The following is a 16,429-nucleotide window of genomic DNA, read 5'->3' on the forward strand; positions in this document are numbered from 1 at the left end:
ACGCTGCCAAATAGAGAGGAGACAGAAAGAATGGGGAGAGGAGAGAGAAAGAGAGGGAGAGAGAGACGGTGTTTGAGCCCACTGTGGCCCTGCCAACTTCACCCACACTCCTCAACAAAAGATGCTAAGTGCCGGGCGGGGAGGAGGGGAGGGAGGGAGGAAAGAGGGAGGGGGATGGGGGGATGGAAGGATGTGATAAAAAAGAGCTAGAGTCCAGTAATCAAAGCTAATGGCTGCTTTGTGTCTAAAAAGCATCAGATAGCGAGAGAGAGAGTGTTTCTGTGTGTGTGTGTGTGTGGGGGGGGGGGGGGGGGGGGGGATCACAGTGTGTATGTGTATGCCTGCGCTTGTGAGTGAGTGAGTTAGTGTGTGTGTGTGTGTGTGTGTGTGTGTGTGTGTGTGTGTGTGTGTGTGTGTCAATAGGAGGCTTAGCACCTGTTCCCTTTGTGCGGTAAAAGGCCTAACCTTGGGCGGACACAACACACAGGCCCCTGGCAGGGAGGGCCACCCCAGTGATTGGGTGGCCCAGTGTTTATGAAGCTCCTGGTCTCAGCTGTGATAACCCCGCCCCCTCCCCGTGATAACCCCGACCCCTCCCTGTGATAACCCCGCCCCCTCCCTGTGATAACCCCGCCCCCTCCCGCTCACAGGGCCCTGCTAGGAAATGACAGCGGGGGTAGTGGGTTTGGATGATGGGGGGAAGGGTACAAATAACATCGTTATGTTTGTTTATTTCCGTCTCCCGGCTGATATGAATTGATCTGTTTTATTAATTTGCTTTTATTTTCACCCAGTATAACGTTTTGGGTGTTTTATGTTCTCATCATTTATCATCTCTCTCTCTCTCTCTCTCTCTCTATGATGATGGAGTGAGTGGGTGAGGACTGGAGCTCCTCTCTCACCATTCTGCTTCCAGGAACTGGAGAGAAGGAGGGGGTTGGTGGAGGAGGGGTAGGAGGAGGAGGAGGCGGTGGAGGAGGGGTGGGAGGAGGAGGAGGCGGTGGCGGTGGAGGAGGGGTAGGAGGAGGAGGCGGTGGAGGAGGGGTAGGAGGAGGCGGTGGAGGGAGGGGATGAGGAGGTGCAGGACAGAGGGGATAGGATAAAGATAAGATAGAGACCGGTCTGGATGGATTATGTTCATACGTATATAGCATATATTGTACGTAATCCATCCAGACCGGTATCTATCTTATCCTAATATATAGAAATGGAACTTCTTGTGTAATTTGTACATTTGTAAATTGAGTATTGGAGTTTATCTGTATTGAGCATAATCTTGGAGCCGGCGGCAACATTTCACTGTGACTGTGCACCGTACATTACATGTGATAAATAAAACATGTTGGATCTTGGAGGAGGAAGAAGAATAAGGGGGAGTGAGAGCAGTGAGAGAGAGAGAGAGAGAGAGAGAGAGAGAGAGAGAGAGAGAGAGAGAGAGAAAGGGAGAGAAAGAGAGAGAAAGGGAGAGAGAGGGAATGGGCATGGTTTCCAGGAGAAAAGTGGTCTCTTGTTTGTTTGTCATGTGGCTGGCTGACTGACTGACTGAGTTGGAGTGGAGGCGTGTTTAGTGAGCTCCTCCTCTCTGTGGCCAGGAGATCAGGTGCGCTGTTCACAGCAGGTGTAGTGAGACACGTGCACCTTTTAACAATATCATGTGTGGAGTTTTGGAACTTTTGCAGCCTACCGCCAGAGCACAATCTACAGACAGGGGGAAATTAGCTTTTAGCTTTATGTAGTTTCTGTACTGTAGCTATAGCTTCTGTACTGTAGTTGTAGTGTCGTAGCAATGTAGTGTCATAGCTATGTAGTTTCTGTAGCTATGTAGTTTCTTTAGCTTGTACAGTAGTGTCGTAGCTATGTAGTTTCTGTAGCTATATAGTGTCGTAGCTATGTAGTTTCTGTAGCTATATAGTGTCGTATCTATGTACTGTAGTGTGTAGCTATCTAGTGTCAGCAGCTATGTAGTGTCTAGCTATTTAGTGTTTGTAGCTATGTACCTTCTGTAGCTACAGTATATCGTGTCGTAGCTATTTAGTGTCTGTAGCTATGTAGTGTCGTAGATATGTAGTGTCTGTAGCTATGTAGTGTCATAGCTATGTAGTGTCTGTAGCTATGTAGTGTCGTAGCTATGTAGGGTCTGTAGCTATGTCATGTCGTAGCTATGTAGTGTTTGTAGCTATGTAGTGTCTGTAGCTATGTACTTTCTCTGTTTGTCTGTACTGTAGTTGACAGTTATCTGGTCTCTGTAGATGAGTGTGGAGCCTGATGAGAAGAGGACACGCACGCGCTCCAAAGGAATCCGAGGTGAGTCAGTACCTCTCACGCACACACACACATGCACACACACACACACACACACACAACTCGCACTGGCCACTATTGCAGTCGAGTCAGCTGGATACTCCAGACAGACAGCACTGTGGAGGACTGTGTGTAAGTCTGTGTCTAGTCAGCTGATCCAGAGGAGCTGACAGTTACACTGTCAACAGTGTTGAGAGCACAAGCTGGGGACCAGGCACTGCCTCTGTATGGAGAAGACACAGAAACAACTGACTGACTGACTGGCTGGCTTGCTGCCTGGCTGACTAGCTGGCTGGCTGGCTGCCTGGCTGACTAGCTGGCTGGCTGGCTGGCTGACTGACTGACCAACCGATTGGCTGGCTGACTGGCTGGCTGGCTGGCTTGTCTAAGACATGGTCTGATGTTGACCGACTGCTCTTCAGCTCTCCTCCTACCCCTGGGCTCTCTCACTGACTGACTGACTGACTGTTTCAACCTAGCCTCTTAGACACTCACCACAGACAACATTTGAGAAGGAAAACACATGGGCATAGTTCAGTACTGTCCCTGTACCTGTGTGTGAACAGAGGTAACAAATCGCATGGAGCTGCGTTAACAGCGGTAACGCAGAGCTAGCTAGCCGGGGCTGTGTTAGTAAACAGAGCTAACGCAGAGCTAGCTAGCCGGGGCTTTGTTAGTAAACAGAGCTAATGAACGCAGAGCTAGCTAGCCGGGGCTGTGTTAGTAAACAGAGCTAACACAGAGCTAGCTAGCCGGGGCTGTGGCGCTGTTTCACACTTCGCCTTAAAGGCTGCCCTGTGGAAATGTGATATTTGTGAAAAAGGTCTCTGTTGTTGGGCAGATTGATCATGAACAAACCGCCCATCGCAGGACACTTGCAGCGCTGTTGACTACACGATCAATTATGTCTCCATGGCCACCCAGCCATCTGCAGCACTGCCGCTTTAACTGGTGTTGGTGTTTTCTTTTAATTTCAATTTAGCAAATTGCGAATTAAACTGCAACGATTAATCACGTTCCATTGCTGAAGCATATACTGTAACTGTCATTTCCTTCTGATCAGCACTGCAAGATGGCTGATTAAGGTGTTTCTGTCTGTGAACACTGTGTGTGTGTATGTGCGCGTGTGTGTGTGTGGGGGGGGGGGGGTTTGTAGGTGTGTGTGTGTGTGTAGTGTGTGTGTGTGTGTGTGTTTTGCAGTATATAATGCCAGTGTTTCTTTTTCTCTCATGATAATGCACTCATGTATGCCTTTGTGAGGAGGCCTCCTGGGAATCGTATGCATTTGTGATTTATTGATTGTAGTTTTTTTTAGCAGTCCAGCTCTCAGAACCATCGTTCACTTTTGTTCTCTCTCTCTTTCTCTCTTTTGTTCTCTCTCTCTGTCCCTTTCTTTCTTTCTTTCTTTCTTTCTTTCTTTCTTTCTTTCTTTCTTTCTTTCTTTCTTTCTTTCTTTCTTTCTCTTTCGTTCTTTCTTTCTTTCTTTCTCTCTCATCCCCCTCTCTCTCCCTCCCCCCCTCTGACCCCCCCCTCTCTCTCTCTTCCTCCACCCTGCCTCTCTCTCCATCTTTTTTTCCCGTTTCATCCCTCTGTCCTGTAGCTCCAGCGGAGTCTTCTGGACAGGAAAGGTAAGAACCCTCTCTGTTAGAGAACATCTCTGGTACTGGACCTGTATAAAGAACCCTCTCTGTTAGAGAACATCTCTGGTACTGGACCTGTATAAAGAACCCTCTCTGTTAGAGAACATCTCTGGTACTGGACCTGTATAAAGAACCCTCTCTGTTAGAGAACATCTCTGGTACTGGACCTGTATCCTGTTTGAGTGTCTCCCCAGTCACCACACCCAGCATACTGCCCCAGACCCGGACATCTCTGTCATCTTAAAGGAAAATGCTCGTTTTTGACAACCTGGACCTTATTTACGACATATTATGCACAGGCCAGCGCGCAGACTGGCTATTCTCCGGCTCACATTCTCTGCGCTACGATCGGATTGTTGCTGACGAATGACGACGACAATATTCTCGACACCAACAACGATCGTAGCGCAGAGAATGTGAGGGAGAATAGCCAGTCTGCGCGCTGGCCTGTGCGCATGCGTGCTGGAGCAAGTGGGGGAGAGGCGTGTAAAGATCATATTACAGAGGCTAAAGACCCCGTGTTTGAAAACCAAAACAACAATGGCTGGCGTTGAGGAATCTCAACTGTAGATTCATCCAATCTGATTGATGAAAACAACCGTTTAGCGGCCGAAAATGGATTTTGAGAAACTGCATTCCCGTTGCCCCGTCCGACGCGATTACATGGATATACTGGCTCGCGCTGGATTTTAAATTTCTTCTACAGGCCTCCGAACTACACCAAAGTGATCTCGGTGAGTCAAACTTCTTATAATATGTCGTAAATAAGGTCCAGGTTGTCAAAAACGAGCATTTTCCTTTAACATGGGGGGTGGGGGGTTAGCGTACTAGCTACTAACGGCCTGCCAGAGACCCCCCACAGGGGAGAGGACATCCCAGACACACCCCACGCTCAACACGCCAATCCAGAACGTGACACGACGCATCACCACACACTACCCCTCCTCTCCCACTTCCTCTTCCTGTGTGAGGATAACCCTGACAGGTCCAGAGGCTCACCGGTCACGTGACTCCCGCCCTCCATCCCTTTTTCCTCTCCTCATTCGCTCCCATTTGCCCCACCTCTCCACCTCCTCCAATCACTGAGCTGAGCTGCCAGCGGAACTGAACTTCTCCATGAGGAGGGAGGAGAGTCATCCCATGTTAGGGCTAGGTCCTGAGAGTCACCCCATGTTAGAGCTAGGTCCTGAGAGTCATCCCATGTTAGAGCTTGGTCCTGAGAGTCATCCCGTGTTAGAGCTAGGTCCTGAGAGTCATCCCGTGTTAGAGCTAGGTCCTGAGAGTCATCCCATGTTAGAGCTAGGTCCTGAGAGTCATCCCATGTTAGGGCTAGGTCCTGAGAGTCATCCCATGTTAGAGCTAGGTCCTGAGAGTCATCCCATGTTAGAGCTAGGTCCTGAGAGTCATCCCATGTTAGGGCTAGGTCCTGAGAGTCATCCCATGTTAGAGCTAGGTCCTGAGAGTCATCCCATGTTAGAGCTAGGTCCTGAGAGTCATCCCATGTTAGGGCTAGGTCCTGAGAGTCATCCCATGTTAGAGCTAGATCCTGAGAGTCATCCCATGTTAGAGCTAGGTCCTGAGAGTCATCCCATGTTAGGGCTAGGTCCTGAGAGTCATCCCATGTTAGAGCTAGGTCCTGAGAGTCATCCCATGTTAGAGCTAGGTCCTGAGAGTCATCCCATGTTAGGGCTAGGTCCTGAGAGTCATCCCATGTTAGAGCTAGGTCCTGAGAGTCATCCCAGAGAGTCATCTAATATTTGAATGTGTAATAAGGTGATAATGAGGATGGTTAGAGGAGATGAGGGGGAGGAGGAGGGATGGGGAGGAGAGGAGGGGAGAAAAGGGAAAGGAGTCGCTTGGCTTCGTAAGACTGATAATATAGATGAGCCCACCGATGATGAAGATAGGATAGGAGAGGAGAGGAGAGGAGGAGAGAGGAGAGGAGAGGAGAGGAGAGGAGAGGAGAGGAGAGGAGAGGAGAGGAGAGGAGAGGAGAGGAGAGGAGAGGAGAGGAGAGGAGAGGAGAGGAGCGGTGGAGGGAAGGAGGCGGGAGGGGAAATTACACACAGCTGCCCTGATCTTTATCTGGAGAAATGGGATCAGCCAGTTTTGATGTATGACACATTATGCTCTTGTCTGATACCGCCTTCATTTGTTTGTGTGTGTGTGGGTGTGTGTGTATGTTTATGCCTGCAAGTGTGTGTATGTGTGCATGCCTGCTAATGTGTGTTTGTGTGTGTGTATATGTGGGCGTGTATGTGGTGTGTTTCCTTGCACACAATCTTAAACATATCTCTGACTCCATCCAGCTGCCCCACCCCAGGATGCAATGGTTCAGGCCATAACAGTGGGAGATATTCACGCCACAGAAGGTAGGGCGGACTAACCCCTCCCTGCTCCTAGCCTCTTCTAGCCCCTCCTTCCTCCCCTACAGTCCTTCCTTCTAGTTCCTCCAAACAATGGCTAGCCCCTCCTAGCACCGTCTAGCCCCCCCATAGCCCCACCTAGTCTCCCTAGTCCCTCTACCCCCCATAGCCACGTATAGTCCCTCCTAGCCCTGTTTAGCCCTACCCCTAGCCCTGTCTAGCCCCCCTAGTCCCTCTACCCCCCCATAGCCACGTCTAGTCCCTCCTAGCCCTGTTTAGCCCTACCCCTAGCCCTGTCTAGCCCCCCTAGTCCCTCTACCCCCCCATAGCCACGTCTAGTCCCTCCTAGCCCTGTTTAGCCCTACCCCTAGCCCTGTCTAGCCCCCCTAGTCCCTCTACCCACCTCCTAGTCCCGTCTAGTCCCTCCTAGCCCTGTTTAGCCCTACCCCTAGCCCTGTCTAGCCCCCCAGCCCCTCCTAGCCCCCCTAGTGTTGCTTAGCCCCTCCTAGTCTGCCTAGTCCCTCCACCCCACCCCATAGCCCCTCCTAGTTTCTCTAGTCTTTCCTAGCCCCTCCTAGTCCCTCTAGCCCCAGCCCCCGAGTTCCCCATAGCCCCTGGTAGTTCCTCCAGCCCTCACCCTAGTCCCTGTAGCCCCAGCCCCCGAGTTCCCCATAGCCCCTCGTAGTCCCTCCAGCCCTCACCCTAGTCCCTCTAGCTGTTCTAGTCCCAGGCCTCTCTCCTGTCTCCAGCCCTCCTGCGTGACTCTCTGTGAAACTGGGGGGGCAGAACTCTCCACTCAGTGAGAAACAAACTCTCTTTCTCTCTCTTCTTCTCCCATCTCTCTCTCTTATCTCCTTCTGCACTCTCTCTCTTCCCCTACTTTCTCGCTCCCTCTCTCCCTCCTTTTCTCTCCTCTGACCCCGCCTCTCCTCTCTATCCCTTTCCCTCCTTCTCTTTGTCCCTCTCTCATTCTCTCTCTATCCCTCTCTCTCTCTATATCCCTCTCTCTCTCTCTCTCTCTCTCTCTCTCTCTCTCTCCCCTCCCTTCCCCTCCCGTCCACTGGGGGCAGTGTGATGGGTACTGACCCTGCTCATTACAGAGGCATTACTAGCTGTGTGTTTTAGTTTATAGATCCTCTCTGTCTGTCTCTCTGGGCCTGGGACCTCATTGAATGTCACCCTCCACTGCCCCTCTCTCTCCCTCTCCCTCTCCCTCTCCCTCTCCCTCTCCCTCTCCCTCTCCCTCTCCCTCTCCCTCTCCCTCTCTCTCTCTTCATTATGCGTTCCAGTCAGTTGTCTGTGATTGTCTCAGATCCCCGGTGTGTGGGTGAGCACAGCGCCCCCCTCAGCCCACTGCCCGTCTCTGCAGCATCGCTCCTATTGATCTCATCACCCCAGATCCCATGTCATTCATTCATGGCCGGTGGGCATGTTGTTTTGGATGTGAATGTGAATATGTCAGGTCTGAGTTATGTACGGCTTCTCGTGTGTGTGACTCTCCCCTTAAGCTGTGTGGGTGTTTATGAGTAGAAGTTTCTAACTATCAACCCCTCATCTCTACACTTTCTCCCTCCGTCTCTCTCCCTCCCTTTCTCTCTCTCTCTCTCTGATCCATCCCCCTTCTCCCCCTCCTTCCTCCACAGTGTGCTGGGCTGTCCGTTGGCAAGGAAACGCCGTCTCCAAGACGCTGAGGCAGAGCGGGAACAGGAAGAGGAACAGCCCGCCGTCAAGAGGAAGTCCCTCCCCCTGAAGCTGGCGATGGACGAAGGCTTCAGCGCTGAGAGTGATGGCAACAGCGAGACGGAGGGAGAGAGGGAGGGAGAGGGAGAGAGGGAGGGAGAAGGGGAGAGGGAGGGAGAGGGGGAGAGGCAGGGAGGAGGAGACGGGGACCCGGTCCCTGCCTCTACTGAGAAGGAGGAGGAGGAAGAGGAGGTGGGAGAGAAAAAGGGGGAGACGGAGGAGTGGGTCCAGGGAGAGGAGGCACAGGACCAGCCCCTGGAAGAGAGTGAGGGGGAGGAGGGAAGAGAGGAGGAGAGGAAGGAGGAGGGAGGAGAGGGGGAGGCGCCATCGGCAGAGCAGAGGGAGAAGAGCACATCTGCTCCAGAGGCAGACGAAGGTAATGGAGGATAATCTATCTATCTGTCTATTTATTGATTTATCTATTTCCCAGATGTAACGTTACGTCACTTCAGCAACTAGATATGAATCCTCCAATATGACCTCCCAGCACGTTCATAAGAGATGCTGATCTACCCACACACACGTAGATGAGGGAGACGCTATTCTGAGACATTGTTTCATATTATTACATCAGCTGGCAACGTCACTGAGTTGACTTTGGTCTGATAGCAACAATAACGGAGTTGGATGATGATGATGAAGATGATGATAATGATGATGATGGTGGTGGTGACGGTAACATCATCCTCCGTGACTCACCCTCTGTTCTAACGGGCTGACCTCTGACCTCTTCCTCTACCCAGAGTGCATGATCATTGAGCCTGCGCCCGTCACAGCGCCCCCCCCAGTCAGAGAGGCATCATCGCCCCCAAGGAAGGAGGAAGAGGAGGAGGAGGAGGTGAGGGACCAGATGGTGGCCAGCTCTCTTCTCCACCTTGGCCGAGTCCCACACACAAACAACAACAACAACAACGCCAGCAGCCCCACCACCACGCAGGAGCCTGTTGTCATGGAAATGGAGCCGGAGAATGTCACCGTTGTAAAACATTCGGCCACTGTACAAGAGGAGGAGGAAGAGAAGGAGGAGCAGCCCAAGAAGGACGAGTGTGTGCAAGGAGTTGTGGGGGAGATGTCAGTTACACAGAGAGAGGAGCCTGCTGAGGAGGAGGAGGAGGAGGAGGAAGAGGAGGCTGACCCTGGGAGACAGGAAGATAGCCAGTATCTCCCCAAAGATGTCCAGCAACAGCAGACCAAGGATGAGGAGGAGGAAGGAGAGGAGAAGAGCGAATCGAAGCACCAGCAACGGGGATTCCTGGAGGATGAGGAAGAGGAGGACGAAGACGAGATGGAGGGGGGAGATGCCCCGCCCCTCTCTGACATCACCGCCTTGCACTCCACCAGCACCGCAGCTCAGGGAACAAACATCAGAACTAACCACTACAGTGACACTCCACAGGAGAACTACAAATCCCACACTACAAGTCCACGGGAGGACGGCAATACTCACGGCTCTCTTGAAGACTACAAGCACCACAAGGCCAGTGCACGAAAGAACTACAACCCCCACAGGGCCAGCCTAGTAGAGGACTATAACTCCCACAGGGCTAGCCTGGTGGAGGACTACAACTCCCACAAGGATAATCCAAGGAGGGAGGCCTACAACTCCCATAGATCCAGCCTGGTGGAGGACTACAACACCCACAAGGCCAGCCCAAGGAGGGAGGACTACAACTCCCACAAGGATAGTCCAAGGAGGGAGGACTACAACTCCCACAGATCCAGCCTGGTGGAGAACTACCACACCCATAAGGCCAGTCCAAGGAGGGAGGACTACAACTTTCACAGATCCAGTCTGGTGGAGGACTACAACTCCCACAGGGCCAGTCCAAGGAGGGAGGACTACAACTCCCACAGGGCCAGTCCAAGGAGGGAGGACTACAACTCCCACAGGGCCAGTCCAAGGAGGGAGGACTACAACATCCACAAAGCCCCCGTCCTGGACATCATCGAGGTGCCGTCAGAGGAGTCGGAGAAAGACTACGACGACGAGGACGGCGATGACGAGGGTGAGGACGACGACAGCCTGTCCCAGCGGTCGACGGTGACGGACGAGTCGGAGATGTACGACATGTCCCGGGGCAACCTGGGCCTGCTGGAACAGGCCATCGCCCTGAAGGCGGAGCAGGTGAAGGCTCCTGGCCCCAGAGAGGCGCTGCGCTCCCCAGACCTGCACCAGCACCAACGCTACTTCACCATGGAGGACCGGCCCAAGCACCTGGACGCCATGCGCAAGAGCTACTTCAGCAGCAAGGGTGAGCAGAGCAGGGAGGGCAGCTAAAGGACCCTGGACAGGAGGGTGGGGGGCAGGGTGGTGGTAACAGAACCTGGACAGGAGGGTGGGGGGCAAGGCGGTGGTAACAGAACCTGGATAGGAGGGTGGGGGGCAGGGCAGTGGTAACAGAACCTGGAGAGGAGGGTGGGGGGCAGGGCGGTGGGGCAGGTGGATGCTGACGGTCATTGCAGAGAGAGAGAGGTTGTTGGTGCCTCGGTGTGGTTTGTTTCCGTCGTGTTCTGGCACCGCGCCCTGCTGTCACACCTTCACACCGGGGCATGCTTAGTAACCCCCCACCCACACGTACACGCACACACACACACACACACACACACACACACCCACACCCACACGCACACACCCACACCCACACGCACGCACACGCACACACACGAACACACACACACACACAGAGCGTGCTCCTGTCTTGCCCAGTTCTAATTAGGAGCTGTATGTCTTGTTAACATCCAATTTAGAGGCCAGTAGAGCGTTTCCTTCCCACCTCTCCCCTCCCTCTCCCTCTCCCTCCCTCTCCCTCTCATTCCCTCTCACTCCCTCTCCCTCCCCTACTCCCTCTCCCTCCCTCTCCCTCCCTCCCTCCCTCTCTCTCTCCCTCTCACTCCCTCTCTCTCTCCCTCTCACTCCCTCTCCCCTCCCCCTCCCTCCCTCTCCCTCCCTCTCACTCTCACTCCCTCTCCCCTCCCTCTCCCTCCCTCTCCCTCTCCCTCACTCTCACTCTCTCCCTCCCTCTCACTCCCTCCCTCCCTCCCTCCCTCTCTCCTCCCTCTCCCTCTCCCTCCCTCACTCTCCCTCCATCCCTCCATCCCTCCGTCCTTTCCTGCAGCCTCAGTCGTTCTCTCTGCCAGCTCAATCGAGCCCAAACCTCTTGCATATTCTAATCCTTCATCTAGCGTGGCTGGAGGGTCAACTCATATCTTTCTGTCTTTCTCTCCCCCCTCCTCCCCCAGAGAGCAGCCGCCCAGAGAAGAGGGAGATCAAGTGCCCCACCCCGGGGTGTGATGGGACAGGTCATGTGACCGGCCTGTACCCCCACCATCGCAGCCTGTCGGGCTGCCCGCACAAGGACCGGATTCCCCCCGAGAGTATGTTTACCATCTAGTACCTACTACCTCGGGAATTCATAGTACCTAGGACCTAGTACACTCCTAGTACCACTATCTAGTACATACCTAGTACATAGTACATTCCTAGCATCTACTACACATTTAGTAACATTACCAATACCTAGTACATACCTACATGTAGTACCTAGTAATTAGTACATTGGCTACTACCTACTGCACATCTAGTACCAGTACGTAGTACATTACCACTACCTAGCACATAATAAGGGCAGGATCCCACTACCTAGTACATAATACGGGCAGGATCCCACTACCTAGCACATAATAAGGGCAGGATCCCACTACCTAGTACATAATAAGGGCAGGAACCCACTACCTAGTACATAATAAGGGCAGGATCCCACTACCTAGCACATAATAAGGGCAGGATCCCCCCAGAATATAGTGAAACATCCCAAGTGTGTAACTGTGTGTTCCTGTCCAGTTCTGGCCATGCATGAGAATGTGCTGAAGTGTCCGACTCCCGGCTGCACCGGCCAGGGCCATGTCAACAGCAACCGCAACACACACCGCAGGTACTGTGTGTATGTGCGTGTGTTTGTGTGTATGTGCGTGTGTATGTGTGTGTGTGTGTGTATGTGTGTGTATAAGTGTTTCAGATTTTCCCAGATTTGGCCAATTTTAATTCCCGGAAATTTTCTGACCTCTTCCCGGGTCATCCCAGGATTTCCCGTAGAAATTGGAAGTGCTTTTTAAAATTGGATTTATGCTATGTAGACAAATAAATGCAACAGAAACATTTACATGAACCAAATTCCTATCCCATCTCGATTAGGCTATTTCACTTTCCTCTGTTTGATAAAGTGGGTCTTGAGGAAGCAAAGAGCATTGATGGAGCGGTCGCTCAGCCGGTTTCTAAGCTTAGTGATGAACTGTCCTCACACTGAGAAGGCTCGCTTGGCTTCTACAGACGTTGGCTGAATAGTGCCAAGAGCCGCGTAGAGCAGCTGCAGATTTTTGGGGCGCACTTGTGTTGCCTTGAAGAGCGCAAATTCCTGGATATTCTGCAGCCAGGTCATTGCCACACTTCTCCTTTGGCTCGGGACTTTTCATGCACGCATCGATTGCACACAATATATTGAGTGTCTATTAATTGTTTTAGGCTACTAATGCACAAATGACAGGTGCTCTACCCGGGATTCCTGGGATCCCGCGTGAAACACTAGTATGTATGTATGTGTAGGTACGTGTACAGTATGTGTGTGTGTGTGTGCGTGCATGTGTGTGTGTGCGTGCATGCATGTGTGTGTGTTCTATGTGTATATCCTCTCCAGTACTCACCCTCTCTCTCCCCTGGCTCCACCCAGTCTGTCAGGCTGTCCAATCGCTGCTGCCGAGAAGCTGTCCAAGTGCCACGACAAGCAGCACCTGCCTCAGCCAATCGGAGAGCATCTTAAAGGAAGTCCCAACAGCGAGCGCGTTCTGAGGTGAGGAATGGGAGGAGTTTATGTGAGGAAAGGGTGGAGCTTTTTCTTTTTGCTTACTATTTCATTTACATTACAGTCATTTAGCTGACACTTTTGTCCAAAGCGACTTACAAGAATTGCATTTAACCTACTGTAGGAAAAGCCAATGTACTACTACTTGCCAGAACTCACAAGTGCATCTCCTTTCTAAAACAAGTGACTAAGAGCATAATCTAGTGGCAAAGTTCAAGAATAGCAAACTAAAAATACAAAAAAGATGCAAAAGGTGCAATACTAAAGATGCAAAAGGTGAAGACGTGAGTTTTGAGCCTGCGGCAAAGGCTGTGCAGTGACTGTCCTGACATTAGAGGGCAGTTCGCTCCACCAATGCTGGGCCAGAACAGAGAAGAGCTGTGACCGTGTCGATCGACCGCAGGGGCCTTAGAGTGCCGGGGCAACCAGTCACCCCGAGGTAGCAGAGCGTAGCGGTGGGGAGGGGGTGTAGGGTTTGACCATGGCCTGGAGGTAGGAGGGAGCTGTTCCTTTCATTGCCCTGTAGGCTAGTATCAGAGTTTTAAACTGGATACTGCTACAGGGAGCCAGTGTAGAGAACGTACATAGTACTACATATGTAAATGGTGCGCTATGTACTGTGAATGCTCGTTATATAACAGAGGAAAGTCTGTCCCCTCTGCCGCTCTGTGTTGGTGAGAACAGCATTAATCGGACGTTCAGCACCAGGGCTAGCCAGCGGCCCGCTGTGCGTGTGTCACTCCGAGTTACCGTGGTGATGACCGTGGTGGCTCAGCAGCGGTTGGGGTCAGGGGAGGCGGAGCCTTCGTGTTGATTTAAACCAAACCAGGAAGTGATTTATTTTGCTGTCTCACGGCAACCGTGGTGATCCGTCCATCTCTCGTTTCATCCGCCCATCCCTCCATCCATCTGTTCCTCCATCCCTCCATTCCTCCCTCCATCCATCCAACTATAAGAATGCTAATGACTGCTTATGAGCAGCCGGTGGTATTATGCTAACGACACCCTGGTATTTTAATTAATAACGGTGATGATAAGCTAATTATGCCGGGTTCTGGAGGCGTTGCGAGGGGGCGGGGGGAGAAATAATTGCTTTCCTTGAGCAACATCACCGGTGGTCTGAGCAGAAGGACGGGATTAAAGCGTAATACAGCCAGGCTTGTTCTGGCCCTTTGTCATTGTAATGAGCCTCTCCAGAGCTGCGGGGAGAACACAGCAGACACCACCGAGGGTTCTAGAACATCCCTGTGTTCTAACGGAACACGCGGTGAAGAAAGAGAGAGTTCCACTGATCAGCGCTCTCAGAGCTACAGAGGACTGCCCCCATGGCTGACGCCTGGGATGGGAATCCTCCTCCTACACTGGCCGTGTGTGTGTGTGTGTGTGTGTGTGTGTGTGTGTGTGTGTGTGTGTCTGCGTGCGTGCGTGTGCGTCTATGAGTGTATAACACCATTCACACATAGAAGCTTTCCCATTAAATTCTAAGGGATTGACCTGTTAGGTGGCATGTATGAACGGGATTTCACTGGAAATCTGCACAGCCAATTTTCTGTGTCAAGACCTAGTATAATTCTCTGGAAACTGTCAGGAAGGGTGTGTTGTAAACAGAAGCCGTAACATTAACAGGTCAGTCTGGCGAAATACACAAAACACTAGGGATTTCAGGCGCCACTGGAGGTTCCAAGAAAAATTATATATTTGGATCATTTTTACATGAGCGAAATATATAGGGCTGTCATCAACCAAAGAAAATCTTGGTCGACAGACATAGCCTACAACATTTTTTTCAGGTTTTGGGGTTCCTTTTTCCCCTTTAAGGCCTATTTTCAAAATAGGCTGATTATTCAGTAACTAACTTTGTTGTTCGGCATAAATTATTAGTTATTGTATTTTATTAGGATACAGCCATTGGTCAACCAAACAGGCCCACCTCCTTCAATTAAAGTGGCAATAAGCGATTTTCTACCGCTAGATGGCAGTAAGAGACTTGTTTGCAAACTAAAGGCCTAAAACGTATTGTTGGCTTTGGGCGTTTTTCTTCTTCTGTTGCTCTGCGTTGTGTATTTTTTTGTAAGCCTTGACAAGAGTTGCAGCACCATCTAATTATGACCCACGATGTTAATAGCCTTCTTGTTGTGATAGTCATTGATGAAATCACCCAACACGGGATTGGAAGCGGCGACAGATGACAGATTTATTTTACAAAGATACAATCACATGGAACACTGGGATGTTTCCCTCGTCTCTCTCTCTCCCTGCTTCTCTGCTGGCTGCGGCTGCGGCGCGAAGTCAAGGCCTTAGACTTCCCTCCCCGCATGGTGTTATCAGCGGGCCTGCCTGCTGGGAGTAGCGAATCTGTCCGTCCGAGTTGCCTACCGTTTCCAAATCAAAGTCTCAAGGTTTGGTTGAGACGTTAAATAGTGCTCTCTCGGCCCACCCCCCACGCCTAAGCCTGCCCGTTTAGGTGAAGCTAGATTGGTGGAGGAGTGACCATACAGATGTGTCGCCTGTCACCCTAACATGATATCTTAATCACCATTGGTTGTCAGTCTAGGTTGTGTCTGTTTATAGTGTCCCATAGAGATGTGTCATTAATACCCCAGAGGAGAGGCCCCCCCTGTGGCCTAAGTGTGACCTCTTGACACCCACTACCCTGAACGGCCACAGCAGCATCAGCTGTCTCCTTCTATCCCTTCCACTGCACATTCCAGACTGTTTACATGAGCACAAAAACACACAAACAAGCATTACATTGACTCTGTAGACTTTTTTACCTATATTCTTCAGTATAATATGTACGTTAAGGCCCAGGGGAGGAGCCAAGTTCATCATCATCATCATCATCTTCATCCGCTTATCCAGGGTCGGGTCGCGGAGGCAGCAGCTCCAGCAGGGGGCCCCAGACATCCCTTTCCCTAGCAGCATCAACCAGCTCTGCCTGGGGAATCTTTAGCCGCTCACAGGCCAGTGCGGAGATGTAGTCCCGCCACCTAGTCCTGGGTCTACCCCGCGGCCTCCTCCCAGCCGGACGCGCCTGGAACACCTCCCTAGGGAGGCGCCCAGGAGGCATCCTCACTAGATGCCCGAACCACCTCAACTGGCTCCTTTCGACGCAAAGGAGCAGCGGCTCTACTCCGAGTCTCTCCCGGATGACTGAACTTCTCACCCGATCTCTCAGGGAGACCCCAGCCACCCTCCGGAGAAAACTCATTTCGGCCGCTTGTATCCGTGATCTCGTTCTTTCGGTCATGACCCATCCTTCATGACCATAGGTGAGGGTGGGGACAAAGATAGACCGGTAGATCGAGAGCTTTGCCTTTTGGCTCAGCTCTCTTTTCGTCACAACAGTGCGGTAAAGCGACTGCAGAACCGCACCAGCTGCTCCAATTCTCCGGCCAAACTCCCTCTCCATGGTTCCCTCACTCGTGAACAAGACCCCCAGATACTTGAACTCCTTCACTTGGGGTAAGGACTCATTTCCTACTCGGAGCGGACAGGCCACCGGTTTCCTGCTGAGAACCATGGC

General features: G+C 51.8%; 1 protein-coding gene across 1 annotated transcript in view; it reads left to right on the forward strand.

Annotated features, from left to right (window-relative positions):
- Positions 1–2,249: 2,249 nt before the first annotated feature.
- myt1b (myelin transcription factor 1b) overlaps positions 2,250–16,429 on the forward strand; it is a gene marked incomplete at both ends in the record, with an annotated part of 58,461 nt that continues 44,281 nt past the window's right edge. Inside the window, 9 exons of the mRNA XM_084436078.1 lie at positions 2,250–2,304; positions 3,902–3,929; positions 6,251–6,313; positions 7,951–8,117; positions 8,791–9,118; positions 9,389–10,299; positions 11,288–11,422; positions 11,889–11,979; positions 12,772–12,891. Coding sequence (XP_084292204.1) covers positions 2,250–2,304; positions 3,902–3,929; positions 6,251–6,313; positions 7,951–8,117; positions 8,791–9,118; positions 9,389–10,299; positions 11,288–11,422; positions 11,889–11,979; positions 12,772–12,891 — 1,898 coding nt within the window. The remainder of the gene's footprint in view (positions 2,305–3,901; positions 3,930–6,250; positions 6,314–7,950; positions 8,118–8,790; positions 9,119–9,388; positions 10,300–11,287; positions 11,423–11,888; positions 11,980–12,771; positions 12,892–16,429) is intronic.

The sequence above is a fragment of the Borostomias antarcticus genome, assembly GCF_949987555.1.
Source record: "Borostomias antarcticus genome assembly, chromosome: 3".
In the NCBI taxonomy this organism is placed as follows: Eukaryota; Metazoa; Chordata; class Actinopteri; order Stomiiformes; family Stomiidae; genus Borostomias; species Borostomias antarcticus.